The sequence below is a fragment of the Megascapheus bottae genome, chromosome 2, assembly GCF_031878675.1.
Source record: "Megascapheus bottae isolate mThoBot1 chromosome 2, mThoBot2.hap1, whole genome shotgun sequence".
Taxonomy (NCBI): domain Eukaryota; kingdom Metazoa; phylum Chordata; class Mammalia; order Rodentia; family Geomyidae; genus Megascapheus; species Megascapheus bottae.
The window spans coordinates 90,222,548-90,250,165 of NC_143510.1; the positions used below are offsets into that span (position 1 = coordinate 90,222,548).

General features: G+C 46.8%; 2 protein-coding genes across 3 annotated transcripts in view; one reads left to right on the forward strand and one right to left on the reverse strand.

The window, feature by feature from the left end:
- Positions 1 to 22,068, reverse strand: part of Fam227a (family with sequence similarity 227 member A) — a 47,327-nt gene extending 25,259 nt beyond the window's left edge. Inside the window, exons 1-4 of the mRNA XM_090328727.1 lie at positions 21,982 to 22,068; positions 17,067 to 17,295; positions 4,174 to 4,256; positions 595 to 673 (exon numbers count right to left, since the gene is read on the reverse strand). Coding sequence (XP_090184853.1) covers positions 595 to 673; positions 4,174 to 4,256; positions 17,067 to 17,208 — 304 coding nt within the window. The 5' untranslated portion in view covers positions 17,209 to 17,295; positions 21,982 to 22,068. The remainder of the gene's footprint in view (positions 1 to 594; positions 674 to 4,173; positions 4,257 to 17,066; positions 17,296 to 21,981) is intronic.
- A 681-nt stretch (positions 22,069 to 22,749) lies between these two features.
- On the forward strand, positions 22,750 to 26,912 carry Cby1 (chibby 1, beta catenin antagonist). 2 transcript variants are annotated; one of them, XM_090328724.1, is made up of 5 exons: positions 22,750 to 22,878; positions 25,542 to 25,657; positions 25,797 to 25,902; positions 25,993 to 26,111; positions 26,210 to 26,912. In XM_090328724.1, exons 1-5 carry the CDS (start codon positions 22,752 to 22,754, stop codon positions 26,288 to 26,290), a joined length of 549 nt encoding a protein of 182 aa, XP_090184850.1. In that variant the 5' UTR covers positions 22,750 to 22,751; the 3' UTR covers positions 26,291 to 26,912. The 2 variants fall into 2 exon arrangements, with proteins under 2 accessions (XP_090184850.1, XP_090184851.1); XM_090328725.1 differs by lacking the exon at positions 22,750 to 22,878 and adding an exon at positions 22,905 to 22,965.
- The last annotated feature ends 706 nt before the right edge of the window (positions 26,913 to 27,618 follow it).

Below are 27,618 nucleotides of genomic sequence, written 5' to 3' on the forward strand. Positions count from 1 at the left end.
CAAGGCCTGCAGAGCCTGGATCGTGTGTCACATAGTAGGTGGGTCCCTGCATCATCTTCCCTGTTTCTTTTCTTTTTCTCCTACTTATTTCTTGACTTCAACAGAAAATAAAAGATGGTGTGTGCATGTGTGTGCTCATGCTGGTATTGGGGCTTGGACTCAAGAGCCTGGCCTCTGTCCCTTAGCTTTTCTGCTAACGGTTGATCTCTACCACGTAAGCCATAATAGTCTCAAGGACTTTCCTGCTCAGGCTTGGCTTCGAACCATGATCCTCAGCTTTCAGCCTCCTGAGTGGCTAAGATTACAAGCATGAACCATTAGCGCCTTGCTTCAGGAAGTCAGATTGAAGGCTACTTCAGAGGAAGGACAAAAATATCCTCACACAACTTTGGCATTTTTCTCTGTTCCATTTCAAAAACTAAACAATCAGGGTTAAGGGCATATAGATCAGTGGTGGAGCCCTTGCTCAGTGTGTTCAGGGCCCTGAACCCTCAGCATCACAGAATCTCAAATCAGAACCAAGGCCTAAAAAACTCAATACTGAAAAAGTGAACTCCAGACAAACATCATTAAGGCTTTGAGAAGGATTTTTGCCTCTGTCTGCTGGGCTGCTGTGACTTTTATCTTTTAAAACAGTCTTCTCTGATGTATCTTTCTCAATCACCTTCAAAAACTAGAAGAAAAAAAAGTGGCATTAGGGGTTAGTGTAAATCCTAGGGAAGGGAAAGGGCCCAGGTCTTTTGACCTGTTAAGTGTCAAAAAGGCCTGGAGCCCCTATACTGAGTGTGAGAGAAACAGACAGACAGACAGACAGACAGACAGACAGACAGATCAGCTTCCTCTCCCCTAGGACCTATGATGTCTTGATGTCACTGACGGCTTCTTTCACTTTCCCCACATCCCTCCTCAGCGTCACCAACACATCTCCCAAACCAGCACCCTCCACCTCTGAGGGGTTACAACAGCCCAGTAAGTTATAAGCCATAGTTTAATCTCTCTGTAGAAGCAGGTAACAATAGCTACCTTGTAGAGTTCCTAGAACAATCAGAGAAAGTGTTTATAGTACATTTTAAAAACACTAGCAGTGGTTGGGGATTTGGATTTAGTTCAGTGGAAGAGCACTTGCCTGGCAAGTACAAGGTCCTGAGTTCTGTCCTGTTGTGAGCATTTAATAGGGGAAAATATTAGCATGATGGATATAATAAATATAATATGAAAATGGTATATGATGAACATATTGTGGAATGCTAAATGAATATGATATAAAATAGTGATATAATAATATGAGTAATTAAATGAAATACAGTAATGAAATGAAACTATATTGCCAATACAAACTTGTACCTAAAGGCTTATGGACATGGAGATAAACCATAATGTAAGGACACATATGACTATAACCATAGGAACAGTCAGGAGCCTGGCTTATAAGATGAAGGAGCCCAGACACCTGGGCAAGATAGATAGAGCAAGTAACCAGCACATCCCTGGGCACCACCGACCAAAAGGTGTAACCAACCCAGACCAAGCAAGGACCAAGGCACAACCAATCCAAATCAAACACGAAGGAGTTTGGGCTGGAGAAGAGCAGGCCAAGGATCAATATAAACCAGGGAACCAGAACGAGGATCTTTGGCCATGCAGAAGCTGCTCCTTGCCCGAGAAGACCGACGAGGACCCAGACTCATCGTGCAGCCATGAAGCTCACACCACAACAGGACTGGGAGCTGGGTCTAACATCTGACGGGCAGGCCCTGTGCAACATCAGGACTAAGAGATGTCAGAGAGGTGAATCCAGAGGGTGTGCTGGATAGGCAGATGAGGATTAGGCAAGTTAGGACTAGAAGATAGGAACTAGAATGTAGTGTCAACTCTGCTAAGCTATGTTAAATCAATAAACTATGTTGCATCGTATTATCTGCCTACTGGTGAATTACTTCTACTCAGGACAGGTCCTCAGCTCTGGGGGGCGAGGGGGAAGGGGGAGCGGTGCCCAGAGAGGAGAAGAAGCCGGGAACCCGGGACCCACAACACTAATACCGGTGGGCACTGGTGGCTCATGCCTGTAATCCTAGCTACTCAGGAGGCTAAGATCTGAGGATCAAGGTTCCAAGCCAGCCTAGGCAGGAAAGTCTATTTGACACACTCGTCTCTAATTACCATGAGAAAACCAGAAATGGCTCTGTAGCTCAAATGGGAAAGTACTAGTCTTGAGCAAAACAAGCTCATGGACAGAATGTAGGCTTGGAGTTCAAGCGGCACCACAGACAAAAAGAAAAAAGAAAATTAAAAAAACCAACGGGGCAGGGAATTTGGCCTAGTGGTAGGATGCTTGCCTAGCATGTACAGAGACCTGGGTTGGATTCCTCAGTACCACATATATAGAAAAAGCCAGAACTGCAAGCCGGGTGTGGTGGCTCATGTCTGTAATCCTAGCTACTCAGAATACTGAGATCTGAGGATCTCGGTTCAAAGCCAGCCTGAGCACTAAAAAGTCCATGAGACTAATCACCAGAAAATCAGAAGTGGCGCTGTGGCAATGGGTAGGGCGGTAGCCTTGAGCTGAAGAGCTCAGGGACAAGGCTCAGATCCAGAGTTCAAGTTCCATTACCAACCCCCTCCCCCAAAAAAGAAAACCCCCAAAGAGGGCTGCAGATGCTGGGTAGCCTCCTGCCAGGTCCTGTCAGGGAGGAGACCCTTCGTTCTTTCTGGAGGCTTTAAGTTATTAATTTAAAACCTAGCTTCTCAATAGTACAGTCCATGAGACCCTATTTCCAACTAACCACCAGAAAGCCAGAAGTGGCACTGTGGCTCAAAGTAGAAGAGAGCTAACTTTGAGCGGAAAAAGTCTAGGGACAGCACTCAGGCCCTGAGTTCCAACCTCATGAAGGACAAAAGAGAAGAAAAGAAAGAAAGATAGGAGGGAGTGAAGAGCTAAAAAAGCGCCCCCATTCTGAAGCAGCAACTGTCTTGTTGTTTATGTAAACTGTGAGTGACCCAAAAGTGCACCTAAACTAAAGAAACAGAACTGTGGTGCCATTAAGTCCCAGGAACTCACCTGTCTGTGTTAAAATTAACCAGAACTCATGTAAATTCAAGGATGGCATTTGTTTTCTAAAACCATAAAACTACCCTTAGACAGCTAATTAGGATTCTACTGGTATAGGAATCCCCCTTAGCTCCCACTGCCCTGAACTGTCCCTAACCCCTACCTTATCTCATTCCAATAGCTGATTGCTGTGTTAATGTAAATTTGTAGTCTTTGCCTTTAAAAGCCTTGTAGAAAAGCTGTTCTGGCTTCCTCCCGCTGTATGGGAGTGTAGGACAGAGGCCCCGAGCTAGCCCGCCTGAATAAAGCCTTGCTTTTGCATTTCGGAATGTCTGACTCTCGGTGGTCTCTTGGTGGTCATCCAGAGACTTGGGCATAACAGGAGGAGAAGAAGGAAGGGAGAGAAGAAAGAGAGAAAGAGAAAGAAAGCAAGAAGGGGGAGAAAGGGAAGGAGGAAAAAAGAGGGGGAGAGAGGGAGGGAGGAAGGAGAGGGAGAGATGGAAAGAGGGAAAGAGGGAGGGAGGGAAGGAGTCATTAAGCCATGAAAGGCCCCAGAGAAACTTTAAAGGCATATTACTCAGTGAAAGAAGCCAGTCCAAAAAACCAGCTACATAGTGTGTGGTCCCAATGCTATGATATACTGGAAGAGCTAAAACCAAGACAAGATAATCAGTGACAGCCGAAGGAATAGGGCACGAAGAGGGATAAACAGACAGAACCCAGAGAACAGGGATACCATTCAGTATGACGCCAAGATGGTAGGTGTGTACCATTATCCAAACTCACCAGAGTAATGCACTCTAGCGTAACCCAGGGATGTGGGTGGTGATGGTGTATCCACACAGGTTGATTGTTAACACTCAAGCTGTGAAAGGTTGGTTGGGGTATTGAGGAATGGTAATAGGTATACAGAAAAACAGAACTTTTTCTTCCATTTTGCTGTGAATGTAAAGCCTAAGAAAAGCAAACAAACCAAACCATTCTATTTAAAATAACTGTGAGACTTCACCTAGGCAAACATGTTTTAAAATAAACAAAGGGTCTCCAGGTCAATGCAACCCTAGAGGATCCCAGACCCTTCTTTCTCAGAGGTGTGGCCTTAGCCCCAGCACCTGCAAACTCACCTGACTCTTGGTCATCGCATCAGGATTCGGGTCTACTTTACCAATATTTTGGTTCACCTGAGGCATGGAGCCAATAAGGCATGCTGGGAGGCAAGTTTGTTAAGGAATCTCTCCACTCATTTCCTATGCACACTTTATCTAGCTTAATGTATGAATGAAAATCTATCATACTGTAGGCATCTTACCCACAATGCCACTTCCCTAGCAACTCTTGGAATCTAGGGATATTTTGGAGGGGGATGGACAGGAACTCACTAAGTAAGTCAGGCTGCACTCAAACTTGTAATCCTTTCGCCTCAACCTTCTGAAAAGCTAGAATTATAGGCATGTGACACAATGCCTACATTGTTTCCAGTGTTTTTCACATACATACTTTGTGCAATTACATCTCAGCGAAAGCCTGTTTTACACTCTGACTTCTCTTCCACTATCATTTTCCATATAGTTAAAGAATCTTTGGGGGTGGGGCAGGGAAATGGGGACAAAAACATGAGAAGGGGTATCAATGTGTGACAAGTAATGCACCTTCTATCTGGCGAATATAACTGCAACCCCTCTGTACGTTAAAATTAAATTAAATTTAAAAAGAATCTCCATGCCAGGCACAGGGGCTCATGCCTGTAATCCTAGCTACTCAAGAGGCTAAGATCTGAGGATCAAGGTTCAAAGCCAGCCCGGGCACAAAAGAACCTAAGACTTTTATCTCCAATTAACCCCTAGAAAAATGGAAGTGAGGCTTGACTCAAGGGTAGTGAGGCTTGGCTCAAGGGTAGAGCGGTAGCCTTGAGCTGAAGAGCTCAGGGACAATGCCCAGAGCTGAAGAGCTCAGGGACAGCGCCCAGGCCGAGTTCAAGCCCCATGAGCCACAAAAAAAAAAAAAAAAGAAAAGAAATATTATACTAACCTATTTTGAACATTATTTTGCCAGTCCTGGGGCTTGAACTCAGGGCCTGGGCTAGAATCTTACCAATGAACTACAGCACCACTTCTGGCATTTTCTGTGTATGTGGTACTGAGGAATCAAACCCGGGTCTTTGTACATGCTAGACAAGTACAAACTCCTGGCCACTTTTCTTTTTCTTTTTTTTTTTTTTTTGCCAGTCTTGGGGCTGAACTCAGGGCGTAGGCACTGTCCTTGGGCTTTCTCAGGGCTAGTGCTCTACCACTGGATCCAGATTTTCTGTGTATGTAGTACTGCGAATCAAATCCAGGGCCTGGTACATGCTATGCAAGCAATCTCCCACTAGGCCACACTCCCAGGCCCAGAACATTTTGAATATACATCCTCATATCTTAACTGGTCCTTGGCTATTGATATTGAAGCTGTTTATAATTTTTGTGTGTAAGGGAGTGTGCTGGTAATGGGGCCTAAACTCAGAGCCTGGGCATTGTCCCTTAGCTTTTTTCATTCGAGGCTGGCGCTCTACCACTTGGGCCACACCTCTACATCTCTATCTCCAGCTTTTTTGGTGGTTAGTTGGGGAGAAGGGTCTCATGAACTTTCCTGCCCAAGCTGGCTTTGCACCTTGATCCTCAGATCTCAGCCTCCTGAGTAGCTAGGATTATAGGTTTGAGGCACTGGCACCCAGCTCTTTACAACTTTTTGAAGCAATACAACATGCTGTGATGCATGACCACATGCACAGAGCTGTTTGAGTTTAGCAGGGGAGGGATGATTAGGTCAAAGGTTACCCTGACCTTTTTACCTCTTTTGAAACCCACTCAGTTCTATGGGATCTCTTGTTCCCCTCTTAACCTGTACTTTTTTTTTTCCCTGTCTTAACTCCCATTGGCTAGGATAGGCTATCTAAGACAGAGCCTTTGTAAAGAGCCATAACTCTATCACTCCAAGTCCAGCATAGCTCACTCTTTCACCCACCTCCATTACTCTCAAATGTTCTTATCAATCAGAAAATGCTTGAAAAGTGGAGATACCAATAAGGACCCGATAAATCACAAGAAGTGAAATAAAGGTGAGATAAATGAGGGATCAGAAAGAGAGAGGGTACATTAGAAAGAGGCCCAAGAAAGTGAGACCCTTTGCTGAGTTTCGAAGAGGTACAGAAGGAGAGTGGGACACAAGGACACAGTTCCTGGTGGTCTTGCCTGGTGGCAGCCTGGCTTGAAAGAATGACACAAGTTATTTATAACCTGAGAGTGGAGAGTGCTACCTGTGAGGTGGGATCCAGGGTTCTCTGGAAATGGGCTTCTCTGATGCTAGGATATAATACAGAGGTAAGATGAGGCTCCATGAAGACAGGACTGGGGAAAGCAGATGCTCTTGCTAGAGCCTGGATTATATCAGAGGGGCAAACAACGGACCCAGGCAGAACGCCTGACACGGGGAGGAGAGGTGAGGTCAACCAGAGTAAATCATTGACAAAGATGGAGTCTGGTATGATAGTACACACCTGTAATACCAACTACTCTGGAAGCGAAAACAGGATCATGGCCCACCCCTGGCAAAAGTGAGTAAGAATATCTCAAAAATAAGCCACAGCCTAAGGTGTCGGCTCACGAGTGTTATCCTAGTTATTCAGGAGGCTGAGATCTGAAGAGCAATGTTCAAAGCCAGCCCAGGCATAAAAGGACCTGAGACAAAAGGATCAGCATCCAGAAAAAAGAAAAAGAAAAAGAAGCCACAAGGGATGGCATACACCTATATTCAGGAGTCAGGAGTCAAAGGATTAAAGGTCTATGACTTGGTCTAGGGAAAAAGCGAGAGACGTTATTACCTAAAAAATAAACTGAAGGCAGGTGTGGTGGCTCACACGTATAATCCTAGCATCTCAGGAGGCTGAGATCTGAGGACTGCAGTTCAAAGCCAGGCCAGGCACAAAAAGTCCATGATATTCTCATCTCCAAACCACCAAAAAACCAGAAGTGGGGCTTGGCTCAAGGGTAGGGTAGTAGCTGCCCTTGAGCTAAAGAACTCAGGGACAATGCCCAGGCCCAGGGGTACAGCGGTAGCCTTGAGCTGAAGAGCTCAGGGACAGGCGAGTTCAAGCCCCATGACCCAGAAACAAACAAAGAAACAACAACTTGAGGCCGGGATTGTGGCCTAGTGGTAGAGTCCTTGCCTAGCAAGCACAAAGTCCTGGGTTCCAATCCTTGGTGCCATACACACAGAAAAGGCCAAAAGTGGCACTGTGGCTCAACTGGTAGAGTGCTAGCCTTGAGAAAGCCCAAGGACAGTGCCCAGGCCCTGAGTTTAAGGCCTGGGACTAGCACAAACAAACAAAAACCTCAACTGGGTTCCAGTGGCTCACGACCTATAATCCTAACTACTTAAGAATGGTTTGAAGACTATTCAGGCAGAAAAATCCATGAGACTCTTATCTTTAAGCACACACACACACAAGATTGGAAGTCGAAGAATGATACAAGGGGTAGAGTGTCAGTCTTGAGCAAAAAGCTAAGGGAGAGGACCCAAGCTCTGAGTTCAAGCCTCAGGACAGGCAGACTGAAAAACAAAAATACCTCAATTCAAAACAATCCTTCAAGCCTGGCAAGGTGGCTCATGCCCATAATCCTAGCTACTCAGGAGGCTGAGATCTGAGGATCATGGTTCTAAGCCAGCTGGGGCACTAAAGTCTGTGAGGCTCTTATCCCCAGTTAACCACCAGAAAACTAGAAATGGGCCATAGCATAGACAGTTCAAGTGCTGTTGGAAACTGCCTCAGGGTCTCTTAACTTGTTGGCTAAGACTTTTAACATGATAGGCTTAGCAAATAGTTTTAGGCTGCTCTATTCTGTTTCAGGAAAGACCACAAACATCTGGACTGTTATCTTAACCACAGACTTGCCCTGTTTTCCCAGGCTCCATCTCCTGTTTTGTATGTTTCATTGCTGAGACTAGTGCAGACTAAAAATTCCACTGAGCTTAGTTCCTGCTTTAGGGCCCTATATAAACCCCTGCTGGTTTTCAATAAACAGACCTTGATCAGAACACTGTCTTGGTCTCATTCCCTTGTGTTTGGCACGGGAACTCCGACCTAAAGCGTCGCCACTGAGAAGGACTGTGCAGTCAAAGCCACCCCATATTCAGAGGATGAGGAATACCCGCCAGCCTCCGCTGCCAAGGTAGGAGAAATTCAAAGAAATGGGACAGAAACTTAGTAAACAAGAGTTATTTGTTCAAGGCTTAAAGGCTTCACTCAAAACACAAGGAATTAGGGTTAAAAGGAAGGATCTCACCCATTTCTTTGTCCTCCTCGGGGATATATGCCCGTGGCTCCCTCAAAAGGGCACTCTCAATGAGGTTCGGTGGAAGCGTGTAGGGGACTGTTTACAGGACTATTATAAAACTTTTGGACCAGAGAAAGTCCCTGTAACTGCTTTCACTTATTGGAATTTAATTAGAGAGGTTTTTGAGATAAAGCATATTCAGCCTGAGGCTTCACAGGCCATAAAAGATGGAGAAGATTTTTGCAAAAGCATTGCGTCGTCGCGGTCACATACCCCTGATATTAAAACTACTCCTGATATTAACCAATAGCTGCCACTCTCCGTTCCCCATCCCCCTGTCCTTCAGTTGCTATCTCCATGCCCGTGGTGGAAAGCCCTACTCCTCATAATAAATCCCTTTACCCGGTTTTAACAACTCCCCCTGAGGACCAAACTTCCCTAGAGGAAGCTGCTGCTGCCTGTGAGGGAGACCAATACGGCGGTCACCACCCCCCTCCTTATGCCTCTGTGCCCGTCAGCGCTGATTTGACTCTGCCCTCTCAGAATCTCCTTGACACCACTCAGCGAGCCATAAAACAGTTGACAGCGGAAACAAAAACCCTCTCTACCCTTTTCAAGGCAAAAAAGGAGCAGGCTAATTTATTGCAGGCTTTGCATTAGCTTGATTTAGACATCTCCTCCCAGCTAAAAGTTAGGCCCTTAAAAAATCCACACAAGGCTGGGAGTTTGGCCTAGTGCATGCATGAAGACCCGAGTTCGATTCCTCGGTACCACATACATAGAAAAAAGCCGGGAAGTGGTGTTGAGGCTCAAGTGGTAGAGCTCTAGCCTTGAGAAAGTCCAAGGACAGTACTCAAGCCCTGAGCCCAAGCCCAGGACTGGCTAAATAAATAAATAAATAAATAAAGGAGACTTTAAATTAAAAAAAAAAAATCCACACAAATCTCGTGTAAAACAGCAGGCCCCTCCCTTACTTGCCTCTCCTGTCACTCGATCTCAAGTTAAACTACCCCAGGGCGGCAACAGCCAAAATGAGGAACTAGGGGCCCCGGAGCAGGATGGAGAGGAGTCAGGGGACGACTCCCCTCAAGGAGATCAAATAGGACGTTCTGATAGCCAGAGTGAGGGAGAGTCAGAAGAAGAGGGAAAGAGAGGCCCCCCGAGTAATCATCAAAACTCAGAATTAGGGACCGGAGTTTGGCCTAGTGGTTAAAAGTGCTTGCCTAGCATGCATGAAGACCCGGGTTCGATTCCTCGGTACCACATACATAGAAAAAAGCTGGAAGTGGTGCTGAAGCTCAAGTGGTAGAGCTCTAGCCTTGAGAAAGTCCAAGGACAGTGCTCAGGCCCTGAGCTCAAGCCCCAAGACTGGCAAAAAAAAAAAAAAACAACTCAGAATTACCAGCCTTTTAAATTTAAACAAATTAAAGAACTGAAGAGCGCTGTTTCCTCTTACAGGCCGACTGCCCCTTTTACTATGTCTCTGTTGGAAACCTTATGCTCACAATATCTCACCATTAATGACTGGGAAACCCTAGCGAAAGTAGTTCTCAGCCAAGGTCAATATCTTTCCTGGAAAGCTGATTATACAGAAAAATGTCGGGAACAAGAAAAGAGCACTGTCCTTAAGCCAGAAACGGACAAATGGACGCTCAAAAAATTATTAGGACAGGCCCCCTATAATACTAATGAGCAGCAAACCAGGTTTTCCCCTGGGTTGTTGGCACAGATCCAGCTCGCTGCATTACAGGCCTGGAAAGCAATACCTTCCCCCGGTTCTATTTTTTCCTCCATTGCTAAAATTCGTCAGGGACCACAAGAGCCCTATAAGGAGTTTGTGGGGAGGCTTACTGAAGCCTCTGAACGAATTTCTGGTAGGGACGAAACAGAGTGATTTTATTAAACACCTGGCTTTTGAAAACGCCAATGCCGCCTGCCAAGCAGCGTTACGGCCTCATCGGCACCATAAGGCTCTCTCTGATTATATAAAAATCTGCTCAGATGTAGACCCCACTTCCCACAATATTGGCTTGGCCGTCGCAGCTGCACTCAAAGAGTTACATCCAGAAAAGACGCATCTGTGCTTTAACTGTCGTCAAGCTGGACATTTTGCTCGGGAACGCCCCCAGCCCCGGGAAATTCCCCACGGCAAGGACAAATCCCACCCTTTTGTCCACGGTGTAAAAAGGGCAGACATTGGATCTCTGAATGCCACTCCAAGACAGATATTCAAGGAAACCCTTTAACTCCTGGGTTGGCAGGAAACTACAGGAGGGGCCAGCCTCAGGGCCCCAATCAACAAACTTCTGGGGCAGTCAGATTTGTTCCCCCACAGCAGGCGGCCCTGTAGTGTCTCATCCCTCATATGGGCCACCCCAGGGAGCCCAGGGAGCGCAGGACTTGACCTCTGTTCCTTCACCCATACAATATTAACTCCCAAGGCGGGAACCCAGCTCTTATCCACCACAGTATTTGGGCCCCTGCTGCCAAATGTATTCGGCCTTATTTTAGGAAGAGGCAGCTCAGTAATTCAGGGACTTAATATTTCACCTGGCATAATTGATAATGACTACACAGGGGAAATAAAAATTGTGGCCTCTACACAGGACAGCCCTGTCTCCATTTATCTGGGACAGAGAATCGCCCAACTGGCTTTATTACCCCTAAATACCAATAACCCTAGCTTTTCTAAATCTAGAGAATCCTCTAATTTCAGCTCCTCCGATGCCTACTGGGTCCAGGCCATTACCCCTTCTATACCCCCTATTACATTTAAAATTAGAAGGAAAGTCATTTGAGGGACTTTTGGATACAGGAGCTGATGCCACCATTATTGCTCAAAATCAGTGGCTGGTCACTTGGCTACTTACCCCTTCTCTAACGCATTTAAAAGGAATCGGCCAGTCCTCCAACCCCCTCCAGAGTTCAAAAATTTTAACATGGGAGGATCAAGAAGGAAATAGAGGCACAGTCCAACCCTATGCAGTTCCAAATATCCCAGTTAACTTATGGGGGAGGGATATTCTCTCTCAAATGAAGCTTTTTATGTGTGGGCCAAATGAGATTGTAACAGCAAATGCTTAGTCAAGGATTTCTTCCTGGCCAAGGGCTCGGAAAAGAAAAGCAGGGCCTCCCCTTCCCTCTTGAGATGCCACCCAAATTAGATCGCACTGGCCTAGGATTTAAAATTTTTCAATAATGGCCATTGACATTCCTGTACTCCACGCAGACAAGATCACTTGGAAACAGACGGAACCTGTGTGGGTTGATCAATGGCCCCTTACTACTGAAAAGCTGGCGGCAGCCACAGAGCTAGTGCAGGAGTAGTTAGCTGCTGGCAGGATTGAACCTACCACTTCTCCTTGGAATACACCCATTTTTGTTATTAAAAAGAAAACAGGAAAATGGCGACTTCTGCAGGATTTGAGACAAGTCAATAAAGCCATGGTCTCTATGGGAGCCTTGCAGCCTGGCCTCCCCTCACCAGCCGCCGCCATCCCTAAAAAATTTTCAAAAGATAGTAATAGATTTAAAGGATTGCTTCTTTACAATACCCTTCATCCCGATGATAGGCAGCATTTTGCTTTCAGCCTAGCTGTAAGTAACTTTAAAGGCCCTATGGCCCGATATCAATGGAAGGTATTATCACAAGGAATGGCTAATAGCCCTACCCTATGCGAAAAATTCATAGCACAAATTATTGACACCTTTAGAAAACTTTACCCCTCCATATACGTTATTCATTATATAAATGATATTTTGTTGTCAGGACCGGAGGTTATGCCCCTACTAAAAGTGTCTCAAGAAATGTCCCAACTGCTTGTAAAGGCAGGGTTACAAATTGCCCCTGATAAGATACAGTTAAAACCATCCTATTTGTTTTTAGGCTTTGAGTTATTCCCTCATAAAATAATATCCCAAAAGATTCAGATATGCACTTCTCATTTAAAAAAACCTTAATGATTTCCAAAAGCTTCTAGGAGATATTAATTGGCTCATGCCTTATTTAAAACTGACCACAGGTGAGGTAAAACCATTATTTGACATACTCAAAGGAAGTTCTGATCCCCTCTCCCCGCAATCCTTAACCCCCCTTGCTACAGAGGCTCTTATTAAGGTAGAACAAGCTATTTCAGCCCAGCACATTGTTTACTTGGATTATAACGAACGCTTCCAGCTTATTATTTGTGCTACCAGAGTCATCCCTACTGGAGTATTATGGCAAGGAGGTCCCCTTTATTGGCTTCATTTGCCAGCCTCTCCTTCTAAAGTTCTAACATCTTATCCTATGTGGGTAGGAGACCTAGTAACTATGGGACAAGAACAAAGCTGCAAGCTCTTTGGCAAAGACCCTGATGAAATTATTACGCCTTATACCCCTTCACAAGTACAATGGCTAGTACAAAACGATATTAATTGTGCCATTTCTTGTATTTCCTTTGCCGGTAAAATTGACAATCACTATCCCGCCGACAAGCTTTTACAGTTTTTGCAGCATCAATCCTTTACCTTTCCTTCCCTGACAAAAAGAGTGCCATTAGCTGGTGCAGACCTGGTGTTTACCGATGGCTCTTCCAGTGGGCAAGCAGCCTTTTCCATTCAGGGCAAGGTCACCTCCATAAACACACCTTATACTTCAGCCCAATTGGCGGAGCTCTTTGCAGTTCTCCAAGTCTTTGCGCAACTCCCCAACCAATCTTTTAATTTGTATACAGATAGTGCCTATATTGCTCATTCTATTCCTTTACTTGAGACTTCCCTATATTAAACCTAACACCAATGCTTCCCCCCTTTTCTCTCTTATTCAATCCTATATACATCAGAGACAGTACCCATTTTATGTTGGACATATTCGGGCCCATACTGAGCTTCCCGGACCCCTTGTTGCAGGCAATAAATTAACTGATTTAGCCACTAAACAGGTTTTTTATGTACAACCTAATCCTCTAACCCAAGCCCAACAAGCTCATGCTTTACATCATTTAAACGCCCAAACCCTCCGCCTTATGTTTAAAATTACCAGGGAACAAGCAAGACATTGTTAAACAATGTCAAAATTGTGTTACCCTATTGCCAGTACCCCACTTAGGTGTTAACCCTCAACGATTGGTTCTTAATGAATTATGGCAAATGGATGTTACATATCCCTTCCTTTGGTACCCTTAAATACCTTCATGTTACTATTGATACCTTTAGTGGGTTCATTTTTGCCACACTACATACTGGCGAAGCCTCGAAAAATGTTACTGCTCATGTTCTTAATTGTTTAGCTGTTATGGGAAAGCCCAACATTATTAAAACTGATAACGGCCCTGGATACATTGGAAAAGGTTTTCAACAATTTTGTCATCAATTACAAATAAAACACATTACTGACATCCCCTATAACCCTCAAGGCCAGGGAATTGTTGAACGGGCTCATTAGACAATTAAAAATACCCTTCATAAAATAAAAAATGGGCACTTATATTCTACCAAAGGATCCCCCAAAAATATTCTTCATCATGCCCTATTCGTCATTAATTTCCTTACCTTAGACATCAATGGAAAATCTGCAGCTGATCGGCTGTGGCACCCTCAAACAAATAAAAATTTTGCTCCAACTATGTGGAAGGATCCATTAACATTTCAGTGGAAAGGACCAGATCCTGTCCTGATAATGGGGACGAGGATCAGCATGTGTGTTCGACCATGTTGATGGCTGCCTGAAAGGCTTCTAAAACCAACTGACAGTACGGTACAAGATGATGACCAGCCACCAACCAGTGAGATCCCTAAAGCTTAATAATGCCTCTCCAGAGCCTATAGTGGGCCCTGAGAATTTTTTCTTCTTTTTACAGGTGCCACATGGAAAAACTTAGCTGGAAAATCCCGTTCATCATTCTGGGACTTCTCCTTATTGTTTGTCTTTGTGCTATTATAGCCATCCCAGTAATTTGTGAATTGGCCAAGTGGGACCTCTTGGGAAACAGAACAAATTTTAGCGGCCATCCTGTGTTTTGACAAGCTAGAGATGCAGTTAAAAGTCCTGATGTGAACCCTTCTATTTGAAGTATTCTTATTACAGAAATTTGTATATTGAGGCTTCGGTCCCCTACCGTCCAATCTCCACAAGATTCTGAGGCCCCCAGTAGTTATACCCAAACAGTTGACTGCACAACTAAGGTGACCTACCTCCGCGCAGAGAGAAATACCGAATCTGTAGGATTCCACAGACCTGAACGGATTTGTAAAAATAAGCCAAAAATAGTTCCCCCTATCCCAGGCCAAGCTAGGCAAAGTTGCTCCGCATCTTGCACACATACCACAGCAATGCACAGTTCTTGCTATACATCTGCCTCTATTTGTTTGGGCAAACAAGGCCTTCAGTATTTCCAAGCCTCCTTGACAAAAACCGCTTCTCTTGGAAGCCACACACGTGACCAGCGGCCTTTTTGGACATACAAGTTACCATACCCAGTTACAGCTTGCCAGTTGTGAAGGTACTGCTGGTAAACCCTCTTGCTAGCCCGTTAAGGCCCCTAGAGGCGTATCCAATGGAGGAGGGCCCACAGATGCTGTTAAACATATTCAAGTACTAAATTCACTAAAACCCCAACTGCCTAAGCTTGTATATCATCCCCTAACCTTGCCCAAATCTCAGGTTTCAGAATTAGATACAAATACAATGGATATCCTAAACACCACCTTTTTCTTACTCAATGGTTCTAACTCCACGCTTGCTAGTGATTGTTGGCTTTGCCTGGCAGGGGGGGGGGGGGTGTTATGCCTTTGGCTATTTCTGCCAATTATAGTCTAAGTGCTAAGGATATGTGCTCCCCTGGCCTCCCTTTTAGGATACAGCCTATGGGTAATTTTACAACTTGCTTTTCAGGAGCAATGCAAAACAATACCATGGATGTTGATGTTGGTACTTACCCCTCTGATTATTGCTGGATGTTAAATAATTATTCTTCACCTACCCCGTCTCTTTGCCCCCTAACGGCACAGTATTCGTCTGTGGAGGAAACCTGGCCTATCCCAGACTACCGCTCAATTGGACAGGTGATTGCATTCTTGCCTTATTACTCCCTGATATAAGTACTGTGTCAGGGGACGAGCCCTTACCTATTTCTAGCCTAGATCCCCTAGTAAGAAGACACAAGCGAGCTGTTCAGGCCCTGCCACTTCTTGCAAGCTTGGGCATAGTGACTGCTGTGGGCACGGGAACGGCCGGCTTAGGCACAGCCATACATTCTTACCGCCTCCTATCCCAACAACTTATAGATGATGTACCAACCCTATCAGGCACCATTAATGATCTACAAGACCAGATAGGCTCTCTTGCAGAAGTAGTCTTTCAGGACAGAAGAGGTTTAGATCTTCTGACTGCTGCTCAAGGAGGCATTTGTTTGGCCTTGGAAGAACATTGCTGTTTTTATGCCAACAAATCGGGTATTGTTCGCACAAAAATTAAACAATTACAGGAAGATTTAGAAAAAAGACGCAGGGAATTATTTGAAAATCTGCTTTTGAGCGGGCTCGATGGGATTTTACCCTATCTCCTCCCCTTCCTTGGCCCCCTTTTTGCCCTTCTTTTTATTGCCATGATTGGACCATGTATTGTCAACAGGCTTGTTTCATTCGTAAAGCAGCAGGTAGATACCCTGATGGCAAAACCCATACAAGTTCATTATCCTCAATTGGCTCTTGAGGATATACCATATGGCTCTCCTGTGGGAACTGCGCCTTAGTCCCACATGGCACACACCCTCTGGGTGAAGGCATCTGCCTAAGAGGTGCACTGCTAGTGCAAAGGGGCTAGTAAAGCTAGCATGTGGGACCCCTTGAGAGACACACACGATAGCACAGGGGTTGGTGTCGCATCATCATGGGACACAATCTTGTGAGTACAGGACCGTTTCCCTTGATAATCCTCTCCTTCTCAAAACGACATCCGAGGCTTTGAGTAAGGGACACGATTGCCAAACAATAGATCGATTCCCTCCTTCCGCCTCCAAAATGCATGAAAGATCAGTGCCTCTGTCTCCCCTCTCAGATTAATGCCTATCATTACCGATGTTGCCGATGTTGCCGATGTTGCCATATGCGCTCACTTATAAAAACAAAAAGGGGGACTTGTTGGAAACTGCCTCAGGGTCTCTTAACTTGTTGGCTAAGACTTTTTACATGATAGGCTTAGCAAATAGTTTTAGGCTGCTCTATTCTGTTTCAGGAAAGACCACAAACATCTGGACTGTTATCTTAACCACAGACTTGCCCTGTTTTCCCAGGCTCCATCTCCTGTTTTGTATGTTTCATTGCTGAGACTAGTGCAGACTAAAAAATTCCACTGAGCTTAGTTCCTGCTTTAGGGCCCTATATAAACCCCTTCTGGTTTTCAATAAACAGACCTTGGTCAGAACACTGTCTTGGTCTCATCCCCTTGTGTTTGTCTGTCTCACTCATTTAGGTACGGTTCCCTCTCGGGTCCCAGTTGACAGAACCCCTCGGGCGGGGGCAAAATGCCACAACTGACCCCTCCCCCACCCCCCGCAAAAAAATCATCCCTCATAGTTTCATGTTATTTTAGATGACAACTAGAATTTAAACTTAGGGGGGAGAAGCATAATGTGTAGCACAGGCTAGTAAGTAAGAACAGTTATAGACAGTAGCACTAATTTTTGCTCTGAGGTCTGACTGGTTAGGGCATATAGCCAGGATACAGGGTGGATGGTCCTTTAAATCCTGTCTCAAAGTGTCCACCATTGCCTGCCGTGCACGAAGCGAGAGTGTCAGGTGCTCATCTATGGGTATCATTGGAAAGTTGGTCAAGTTGATGACTTCCAGATGCTTGGAAGACTCCATTGTCCAAATCTAACAAATTGCCAAAGTTTCCACGTCTAAAAGCTTCTCTTTTCCCACTCCAATCTTGTTCTTCCTTCAATCAGCTGCCTAGAAATCACAAACAGCATGGAACCATCTTAGAAAACCCAAGAGAAGCTAGGTACAGTGGCTTATGACTGTAAACCTAGCTACTCAGGAGCCTGAGATCTGAGAATCAAGGTTGAAAGCCAGCTGAGACATAGGGTTATAGGGCTTGTACTCCCCTGGGTGCTGTCCCTGGGCTCTTCAGCTCAAGGTTACTACCCTACTCCTGGGCCTGGCAGTATCCTTGAGCTCTTCAGCTCAAGGCTATGCCATACCCAGAAGCCAAGCCCCATTTCCCATTTTCTAGAGGTTAACTGGAGGTAAGAGTCTAAGGTCCTTTTGTGCCTAAGCTGGCTTTGAATCTTGATCCTCAGATCTCAGCCTCCTGAGTAGCTAGGATTATAGGCGTGAGCCACCCCTCCTTGGCTGAACCTGAGACGACTCTTATCTCCAATTAATTTCTAGAAAATGGGAAGTGGGCTTGACTCAAGGGTGGTTTAATTTTAGCCACAGAATGTCATCTCCAGTCCCTATGCTAGTGATTATTTTTCAGACAGGCTTTATCCTTCCTGCCCAGATATGCATCTGCCCCACCATCCTCTAGCCATAGCTAGAATGACCTCTATGTGCCACTACATCCAGCTTCTTTTACTGAGCTGGAGTCTCATGAATATTTTCTAACCAGACTGACCTGGAACAGAAATCTTAGTCTGTTGTAGCTAGGATGGCAGGTACACATTACCAGGCTCAGCTATTAGTGAAGAAGAGGTTTCATGTATATGCCAGGGCCAGCCTAGAGCCTACAGTCCACTCCATCTCAACCTCCCGTGTAGTTAGAATTACAGGCACTAACCATCCATGCCTGACATAAAGTCCACTGTGTGTTTGTGAGTGTGTGTGTTGAGCCTAGGGCTTGAATTCAGGGCCATGCAATCTTGCTTGGTCTTTTATGCTCCAGGCTGGCATTCTACCACTTGAGCCACACCTCTAATTTCGGCTTTTTTTTTTTTTGCCAGACCTGGGGCTTGAACTCAGGGCTTGGGCACCGCCCTTGGGCTTTCTCAAGGCTAGCATTCTACCATTTGAACCACAGCACCACCTCTGGCTTTTTCTGTGTATGTGGTACGGAGGAATCAAACCCAGCTTTATGCATGCTAGGTAGGCACTCTACCACTAGGCCACACTCCTGACTAGCTTTGGCTTTTTGCTAGTTTATTGGAAATAAGAGTCCTAGGGACATTTCTTTTAGATCTGGTTTTGAAACATAATCCTCAGATCAGCTAGGATTATACATATGGGTCATGGCCTGGGTATAAAGCCTATTTTTTTTTCTTTTCTTTTTACTAGGTCTGAGACCAGGACTCCAACTCAGTACCTGCAGCCACTTTTACTCACTGGCTAGTACTCTACCAACTGAGCCACAGGTCCACCATTCCTTTTCCTTTTGGTTGTGCAGTACAGGCCTGAGGGAGGCCCCTGAGCTAATTCACTCAAGGCCTTTGCTCTGCCACTTTGAGCAACAGAGCCACTTCCAGTTTTCTAGTGACTAACTGGAGCTATAAGTCTCATAGATTTTCTTTCCTAGGCTGGCTTTGAACTGTGGTACTCAGCCTCCTGTGTAGCTAGGAGTATAAACATGAGCCACCAGTGCCTGGCTTCAGCCAAGAGTCCAGCTCTACCATATACTGACCCTCCAGTGCAGTCCTGCTTGTGGGAAATCACAGACTTATATCCTTATCAAGCTTACTGGAAAAATGAATCCAGGGTCTCTTTTAACGACACTCCCTTTAACATCTCCAGCAATTCAGTCTTCTGTTCCACCTTCTGTTCTCCCCAGTCATGCAGCCACTGCCCTTCCTGGTCCTTGTCCATGCAAGTCATACACTGCACTATTAATACATGCCCTTCCATCTATGGGACTTGGCACAGGTGATCCATCTTTGGAAAACCTAGAATTATTCTGGGCCATTAGTACCACACCTGCTCTATGAAAGCCCAGAGTTCTAGCTCTATCAATTACAGCATTTAAAATACCAAACTGGAATAAGTTGTGTCTAGATATCACTCCTTAGTGAGCAATTCATCACTAATAGTTAAATAATCACTCAATAATTCATTTCTTTTGGATTCCATCGCCATACTTTCTAATCCAAAGAGGCTATTCGTCTTGGACTGGCCCAAATTATCTGGATCATAAGAAAGTCTACCTCAGAGCCAAGTTAATATATGTTTTCTTCCCTTTACTCCTAATCTTTAGCCATACAGGGAAAGAAGGAAGAGGTAGTGGAGGAAGGGGATTCTCAGTTTCTTCCTATCCATTCACTAGCATGACTGGAAAACAACATGTTTTCTGAGAAGCCAGGTTTAGCTGGCTGTCAATAAGCTCATGCTTTAGCCTGACTTTATTACTCATGCCTGTGGAAGAATTCAATAGCACGCTTCTATGAGAAATGTTTAAAATACACTTAGTTCCCTGCTGAATTTTTCATCTTACCATTTAAGGGTATTCTGAAACACACTCAGATTTTTACTGTCATTACATGGGGAGAAGGAAGTGGGAAAAGAGTGGATGCACTGAATACAGGCTGGCAAGCATGTGCTATGGGCTGGAGGACACATGAGTGGGAGAATAAGGAATTTTCTGCCATCAGGGAGCATACATTCTGGCCCCTGAGATTTGAATGTCCTCAGTTTAAAGCTACCCTGTTCTCCTCCATAAAAGTCATGCTGACTTTGGAGTCAGATAGGATGACACAGGACTCAATCGACACCTCCCACTAGCCAACAAATGTGTTTCTGCTGGGGACAGGACAGTGAGGTAAACCAATCTTGACCCTTCTGGCTTACATCTTCTATGGGAGACTTGTATAATTCAAATAGTTAAATAATTATAAATTATAATTCACTAAAGCAGTTAAACTAAATCTATGTGACTCATCTCAGTGGTCACTAGCCACTTGAATCTTATTAGCATAAAAAAAGAGTAAATTAGCCAGGTGTGGTAGCTCATGCCTGTAATCCTAGCTGCTTTGGAGGCTGATCAGAGAATGGAGGTTCAAAGCCAGCCTGCACACTAAAGACTATGAGATTCTTATCTCCAATTAACCACTAGAAAACGGGAAGTGGTGCTGTGGCTCCAGGGGTAGGGTGGTAGCCTTGAGCTGAGGAGCTCAGGGATGGTGCCCAGGCCCAGAGTTCAAGCCCCATGACCAAATGGAAAAAAAAAAAAGAGTAAATTGTATTTATTTATGTTGGTCCTGAGGCTTGAACTCAGGAGCCTGGAAGTTGTCCTTAAGGTTTCTTTGCTCTAGTTAGCTCTCTTCTACTTGAGCCATAGGACTACTTCTAACTTTCTGTTGGCTAACTGGAAATGAGTCTCATGGAATTTCCTTCCCAAGCTAGCATTGAATCTCAGTCCTTATAGCTCAGCTTCCTGAGTAGCTAGGGTTACAGGCATAAGCCACTGGTGCCTGGCGTGTGTGTGTGTGTGTGTGTGTGTGTGTGTGTGTGTGTGTGTGTGTGTGTGTGTGTGTGTGTGTCTACTGGAGCTTGAACTAAGGACCTGGTCATTCTTTTTTTTTTTTTTTGCCACTGGTGCCTGGCGTGTGTGTGTGTGTGTGTGTGTGTGTGTGTCTGTCTGTCTACTGGAGCTTGAACTAAGGACCTGGTCATTCTTTTTTTTTTTTTTGCCACTGGTGCCTGGCGTGTGTGTGTGTGTGTGTGTGTGTGTGTGTGTGTGTGTGTGTGTGTGTGTGTCTGTCTGTCTACTGGAGCTTGAACTAAGGACCTGGTCATTCTTTTTTTTTTTTTTTGCCACTGGTGCCTGGCGTGTGTGTGTGTGTGTGTGTGTGTGTGTGTGTCTGTCTGTCTGTCTGTCTGTCTGTCTACTGGAGCTTGAACTAAGGTCCTGGTCATTCTTTTTTTTTTTTTTTGTCAGTCCTGGGCTTGAGCTCAGGGCCTGAGCACTGTCCTTGGACTTTCTCAAGGCTAGAGCTCTACCACTTGAGCCTCAGCACCACTTCTGGCTTTTTTTCTATGTATGTGGTACTGAGGAATCGAACCCGGGTCTTCATGCATGCTAGGCAAGCACTCTACCACTAGGCCAAACTCCCGGCCCCGGACCTGGTCATTCTTGCTTAGTTGATTTTGTTTTTGTTTTTGTTATGGGGCTTGAACTGTCTCTGAGTCTTCAGTTTAAGGCTAGTGCTCTACCACTAGAGCCACAGTGCCATTTCCAGTTTTCTGGTGGTTAATTGGGGAGTCTCAGAGTCTCCTCCTCAGGCTGGCTTTGAACCAAGATCCTCAGATCTCAGCCTTCTGAGTAGCTAGGATTACAGGCGTGAGCCACCAGGACTTGTCTCTTGCTTAGTTTTTTGCTCAATGCTATGCTATCGCTTTACCATTTGACCCACTACTAGTTTTCTGGTGGTTAAAGATTAACCATTGGCCTGGCTTCAAACCCTGAATTACAGATCTCAGTTTACCAAGTAGCTAGGATTACAGATGTAAGACATTGATTTCAGGCCCTCAAGTACATTTTTAATTCATTTACATTTAAAAATCGAACACAGGAAAAATTTAAATATTAATTATATTTGAAACGAGAATCTTGTGGACATATGGAGTTATGTAAAGCATTATTCAAATTAACTATATTGATCTTTGTTTTGACCCTAAAAGGTATGGGCACTAGACGTTTCCACACATTACCTATGAGGTTTATGCTGCGATTGGCTGTGGCTGGGCTGGCAGTGCTGGGGTGTAGCTGGGGACCCCGGCCCCGTCGCTCCTCATTGCACGGCAGCCAGGAACCACGCGGAGCTCTGGTGCGGGGTAGCAGCTCGTTAGGGGATCCGGCGCTGGTGTCCGCTCCCGGGAGCTCCGTTTTGCCGGTAGAGGACCCCGAGGCCGAGGGTGGCAGGCGGGAGGCCGTCCTCCACCCGCCATCCGGCAGCCTTACCTGGAAGCATCAGCGGACGCGGTCCTACCGGGCGCTTTCGCTGGGTTCCGGGAGAGCCCCGGCCGCCGACGCCCCTCTTCCCCCGCACAGGGGCGCCCTCTGCCCTGAGGTCTGGGCGGGAAAGGAGGCGAGCGGAGCCCATTTTGTTACCGGGAGTCCTCGCGTCGTCTCGGCAACGCCGGACCCCCATCCCCTCCTTCACCTTTTCCACCACAATGGAAGCGGGTGACCCCCCCCCCCCCGCCGCGTCGGCCCGCCTGACGCCGTTACCACGGCGACGGCCGCCGGGGCGTGGCCGGCAGACCCACGTTCGTAGGGGGATGAAGACGTCTCTTCGCTCTACCCTCTCCCACGGGGGGCCTATCAATGACTGCAGAGGACACCGTCTGAGTCAGCTATCCTTCGTAGGTCCACAGGAGTCCACGGGGCTTCCGAAGCAGGCTAGAACGCTGGTTTGGTTCGCCTTGGACACCAACCCCCCCCTCCTTCCTCGGTGGTAGAGTCCGGGACGCGGCTGCGCATGCGTGCAAGCGCGGCCCGGGGGCCAGGGTTCCACCGGCCGCGGTCGCGGCGGGTGACCCGGGCTGGGGTCTGGTCTTCGAAGGAGGTCTCAAGGGTGACTTGTCCCCAGCTTCTGGACACATCAGGTACGTCTGTGAGGCCGGCAGGCGGCGAAGCCCGGTGTTTACGAGGCCAGGAGACCGCTCGGGCCTCCGCCCTAGGGATGACAAAAGGTGGGGCGAGTGGGAGCGTGTTCCCCGACCCTTAACTCTAGGGAACTTGGATGCAGATGGCGAGGCCTGTAATCCTGGCTGCTCTGGAGGCTGAGATCTGAGGATCCAGGGTGGAAGCCGGCCGGAGCCGACAAACCCGTGGTCACGACCCTTTTTTTTTTGTCGGTCGTGAGATTTGAACTCTGGGCCTGGGCTTTGTCCCTGAGCTCTTCAGCTCAAGGCTACCGCCCTACCCCTTGAGCCACAGCCCCACTTCCGGTTTTCTGGTGGTTAATTGGCCATAAGAGTCTCACAGACTGTAGTGCGGCGGCTGGCTGGGAGCCTGGATCCTCCGATCTCAGCCTCCAGAGTGGCCAGGATTACAGGCGTGAGCCACCGCGGGCCTGCTGGAAGTGGAGCTGTGTGGCTCAAGTGGTAGAGGACCAGCCTTGGAAAGAAAAGAATGGAAAAAGGCGAGATACAAGCTAGGGGAAGGTCCTGTTTTGGTTTGGTTTTTGCTTTTCTTTTGGTGCTGATCCTACCGTTTGACTTCAGGGCCTGGGTATTGGCTCAGAGCTTTTGTGCTCTAGCACTTTAAGCTGCAGTGTCATTTTGGTTATTAATTGGAGATAAGAGTTTCATGGACTTCCCTGTCCACGCTGGCTTCAAACTCTGATCCTCAGATCTTAGCTTCCTGACTGGCTCGGATTACATGAGTGAGGCACAGATGTCCAGTAGGAGAAGTCATTTTCAGTACTATAGATAACAACTGGCATCTGGCTTATATAAAGAACCCTTACAAATCAATAAAGTGATGGTTAACTCAATAGAAAAGTGGCAAGTTTTAACAAGCATGCGACAAAAAGAATCTGTGTATCCAAAGAATATATGAAACAGTGTTCAGTTGGAGTTGTTATTAGGGAAAAGCAAATTAAGGCAATCGTGCATATCTACTAATATGTATAAAAAGCAAGTGACACTAAATGTTGATAAAGGTCTCATTCACAGATAGGGTTTAATGGATTCCACAGCTGGAAAACCACTTGGCAGTTTCTACTAAAACTAAAGATACAAATGCTGTATGACAAACAACCATTCCTCTAAGTAGAAGACCCAAAGATGTTCAAAAATGCAGGTCCAAATAGCAGTACTATTGGTAATAGTAAAAAACTAGAAACAGTCCACACATCTATCTTCTATAGAATGGACAAATAACACTTGGTGTGATTGTGTAATAGAATATTGCACAGCAATGCAAATGAACAAATGACTACCACAACACAGGTAAATCTCATAAACTTGATGTTGAGTATAAGAGGCCAGATGTAAAAGAAGACCTCATATATGAGTCCATAGTTATTGAGTTGATGGGCAAGGATCGTGGGGGCTGAAATGGTCTGTGCCTTGATCTGGAGGGTGTGTGTGTGTGTGTGTGTGTGTGTATGTATAAAACTGACAAAGCCTTGGACTTGGGATTTATAGATTTTTTAATGTCTGATTTTATGAATGTCTGAGTGATGTTGGACAATCATCTTCCCTGGTCCTGTGTGCACAGCATGGTAGCACTCTTCTGGGAACTGAGTTAACTCTGCTGTGTTGTGCTGCTCCTCTTTGGAACATCTCATCTCTCACAGAGGACAGGTGACCTTGTGACATAAGAGCAAGTGAGAGGCTAGTCGCTGGAAGCTCTTACTTGTAATCCTAACTACTCAGGAGGCTGAGATCTGAGGGTAGCAGTTTGAAGCCAGCCTGGGCAGAAAAGTCCATGAGGCCTTTTTTTTCTTTTTTTCTTTTTTTTTTTTGGCTAGACCTGGGGCTTGAACTCAGGGCCTGAGCACTGTCCTTGGACTGTCTCAAGGCTAGTGCTCTGCCATTTGAGCCACAGCACCACTTCTAGCTTTTTTCTGTATGTGGTACTGAGGAATCAAACCCATGCCCATGTATGCTAGGCAAACACTCTACCACTAGGCCAAACTCCCAGCCCCACCATGACTCTTCTCTCTAATTAACCACCCCAAAACGGGGATTAGAGCCGTGTGGCTCAAAGTAGTCGAGTGCTGGCCTAGAGCACAAAAGCTCAGAGGCAATGCCAAAGCCCTGAGTTCAAGCCTCATGACCCACCACCACAACAACAACAAAGTGAAGGGTACTGTTGTGGGTCTGGGGGTGTAGCTTTCAGCTGTGTGCAGGAGAGGTGGTTCTTGCCCTGGACAGGAACCTCACCCTGCAGGTGTGAGACTCACCTGAGGTTCCCTCACATGGAGCCACTCTGCCCTGGCTGCAGAAACTCCCACCCAAACCATAGCATTCTGAACTCATCTGTGAGATATCGTGAGGAGGGGGAGCTTGTGGAAGGGTGGGCATGGGAGTTAAATGAGATACTTTGTGCGAGGTCTAAGCCCACTGCCTACCCATGGAGCTGCTGTTGAGCAGGGGAAGTCCTCAGGCAGGCCTTCTCGGGCCCACGCAATGATGGCCCCACTCTCAGGAGTTACAGCAGGGTCGGTAATAGCTGTGGAATAAAACATCTGTCAGCATGATTCAAGGACAATGGCCTGGCATCACTGACCATCTCTGTGGCTTTTTCCTGCCCCTAGGAGAAGGGAGTGGTGGTCCTTCCTTCATCAAGGCAGAGATGCCTCTCTTTGGGAACATATTTAGTCCGAAGAAGACACCTCCTCGGAAGTCTGCTTCTCTCTCCAACTTGCATGCTGTGAGCATGGGTCTGGGGCCCGGCCTGGTCCTACTGGGGAGTGAGAGGCATCCTTGCAGGCATCTGGAGTTAGCAGGAGGAGCTGGGACCAGGGCTCGTGTTCCATGCCCTCTCATGCCATCAACTGTTTCGCCCACAGTTGGACCGTTCCACTCGCGAGGTGGAGCTGGGACTTGAATATGGAACCCCCACTATGAACCTGGCGGGACAAAACCTGAAGTTTGAAAATGGCCAATGGATAGCAGGTAGGCTGCGTTTCCTGCCATTTTGGTCAACAAGATGACAAATGGACTCCCCCACCTCTCCCCTTTAACTCCTGGCCTGTCCTTCCGTAGACACGGGGATTAGCGGGGGCGTGGATCGGAGGGAGGCCCAGCGCCTGCGCAGGAGGAACCAGCAGTTGGAGGAAGAGAACAATCTCTTGCGGTTGAAGGTGGACATCCTGCTGGACATGGTGAGGCTCCCCCTGCTCCCCCCGGCCAGCAGTGCTAGAGAGGCCCAGAGGCCTGAGTGAAAGCCTGTCGCCTTCCTAACAGTCTGCGTTGCTTACAGCTGTCAGAGACCACGGCTGAGTCCCACTTAATGGAGAAGGAACTGGATGAACTGAAGAGCGTGGGCCGGAGGAGGAAGTGAAGGCCCAGTGGGAGCATCGTCACCCAGGGGAGTAGGACGTGGCTGAGCCCGTTGTTTTGTTTAGCAGACTGGTGGATTTGGTCCTGGGACAGCATTAGCAGGCCCTGGCACCCTTGGGCTGGCAAGAGGGAGGGGACATTGGGTGGGGGAAACTGAGATGCCAGACCAGGGCAGTCACTAGAAGGCTTCCAGATGCAAGGCCCGGGGCTGCCAGGCCACATGCAGGCTTCAGGGAGGTGTAGGAGGTGGTAAGCCTTTGAAAGGGACTCTATTCACATGAGCACACAACTTGCACATGTCTTAGAGACACCCCAATGGATGGATGCGGTGGGAGAAACAGCTGCACCTCATCTTCTCACCCCACCTGCTGGTGTTGGGGGTGTGGCACCAGTACCAGAGAGCCCTGAGTCTGGGATCTGGAATGAGTGACTCTCTTGGTACTGTGCCCCCCCCCCTTCTCCTGGCCACTCCCCACCCTTCAAGATTACTCACCCCCAAATCCACATCCTCCCCTTGGCTTCAGCTTCACAGCAGGGCTAGCCTTCTGAGGCACACTGTATTTCTGTTACCTTCTTGTTTATACTTTTTTTTATTATTATTAAATGGTCTTAAAAAAGAAAAAAAAAACTCTCTGTGTAGACAGAATGGCTGAAGACAATAGCATGGGTTCCTGTAGGCGCAACTAGACAGGAGTAGGGACTCGGTGGCCAAATGCTGAGCCCCCACTTGGGGGATGGAGGAAGCAGGGGTAACAGGAGCCTGGCGTCTCCACTTCCTGTTGCCTACTGAAAGAATGCTTAGAGCAGCTTGAAGGAGAGCACTGGCGAAGGCTGACTGAGAAAGGGACGTCTCCTGTGCTCCCACGCCCACCCTCCTGGTTTAGGGCAGTAGCACTGACCCCTGAGCAGAGCAGACAGGAAGTGCTGGCGTGCCAGCAGAAGCCAGAGCCTGCGTTGGAGTGGGTAGCCTCTGAGTGGATCAGAATCCAGTTCTGCTGGGGGTGGGCAGCACAGAAATCACCAGTTTCTGCTTACTTGGCAAGCCTTTCACTGCATAGCTGCCCCTAAACCACAGCACATGCTGCCGTGGGTCCCTGGCTTCAGCCCTCTAAAGTGCCACAGGTGGTGGATATGCATCTTTGTGACAACCATATCCTTCCTACCTGGTGCTGTGAAGCCCCGAGGGCTTTAAAATGGGAGCTGCTTGTGTGGTTGCAGTTTCTGAACCACTGTGTCTGGTTCTGGGCTCGGTCCTTCGCACAGTCCTTTCCTGTCATCTCTGTCCACCTGCCAGTTTGCACTGAGGATGCAAAGGTTATGACCAGTGTG

Coding starts and splice junctions, on each gene's coding strand:
- Cby1 (XM_090328724.1), top strand. CDS start 22,752: ATGCGTGCAAGCGCGGCCCGGGGGCCAGGGTTCCACCGGCCGCGGTCG. Junction 22,879..25,541: donor CCAGCTTCTGGACACATCAG/GTACGTCTGTGA, acceptor TCCTGCCCCTAG/GAGAAGGGAGTGGTGGTCCT. Junction 25,903..25,992: donor AAATGGCCAATGGATAGCAG/GTAGGCTGCGTT, acceptor GTCCTTCCGTAG/ACACGGGGATTAGCGGGGGC.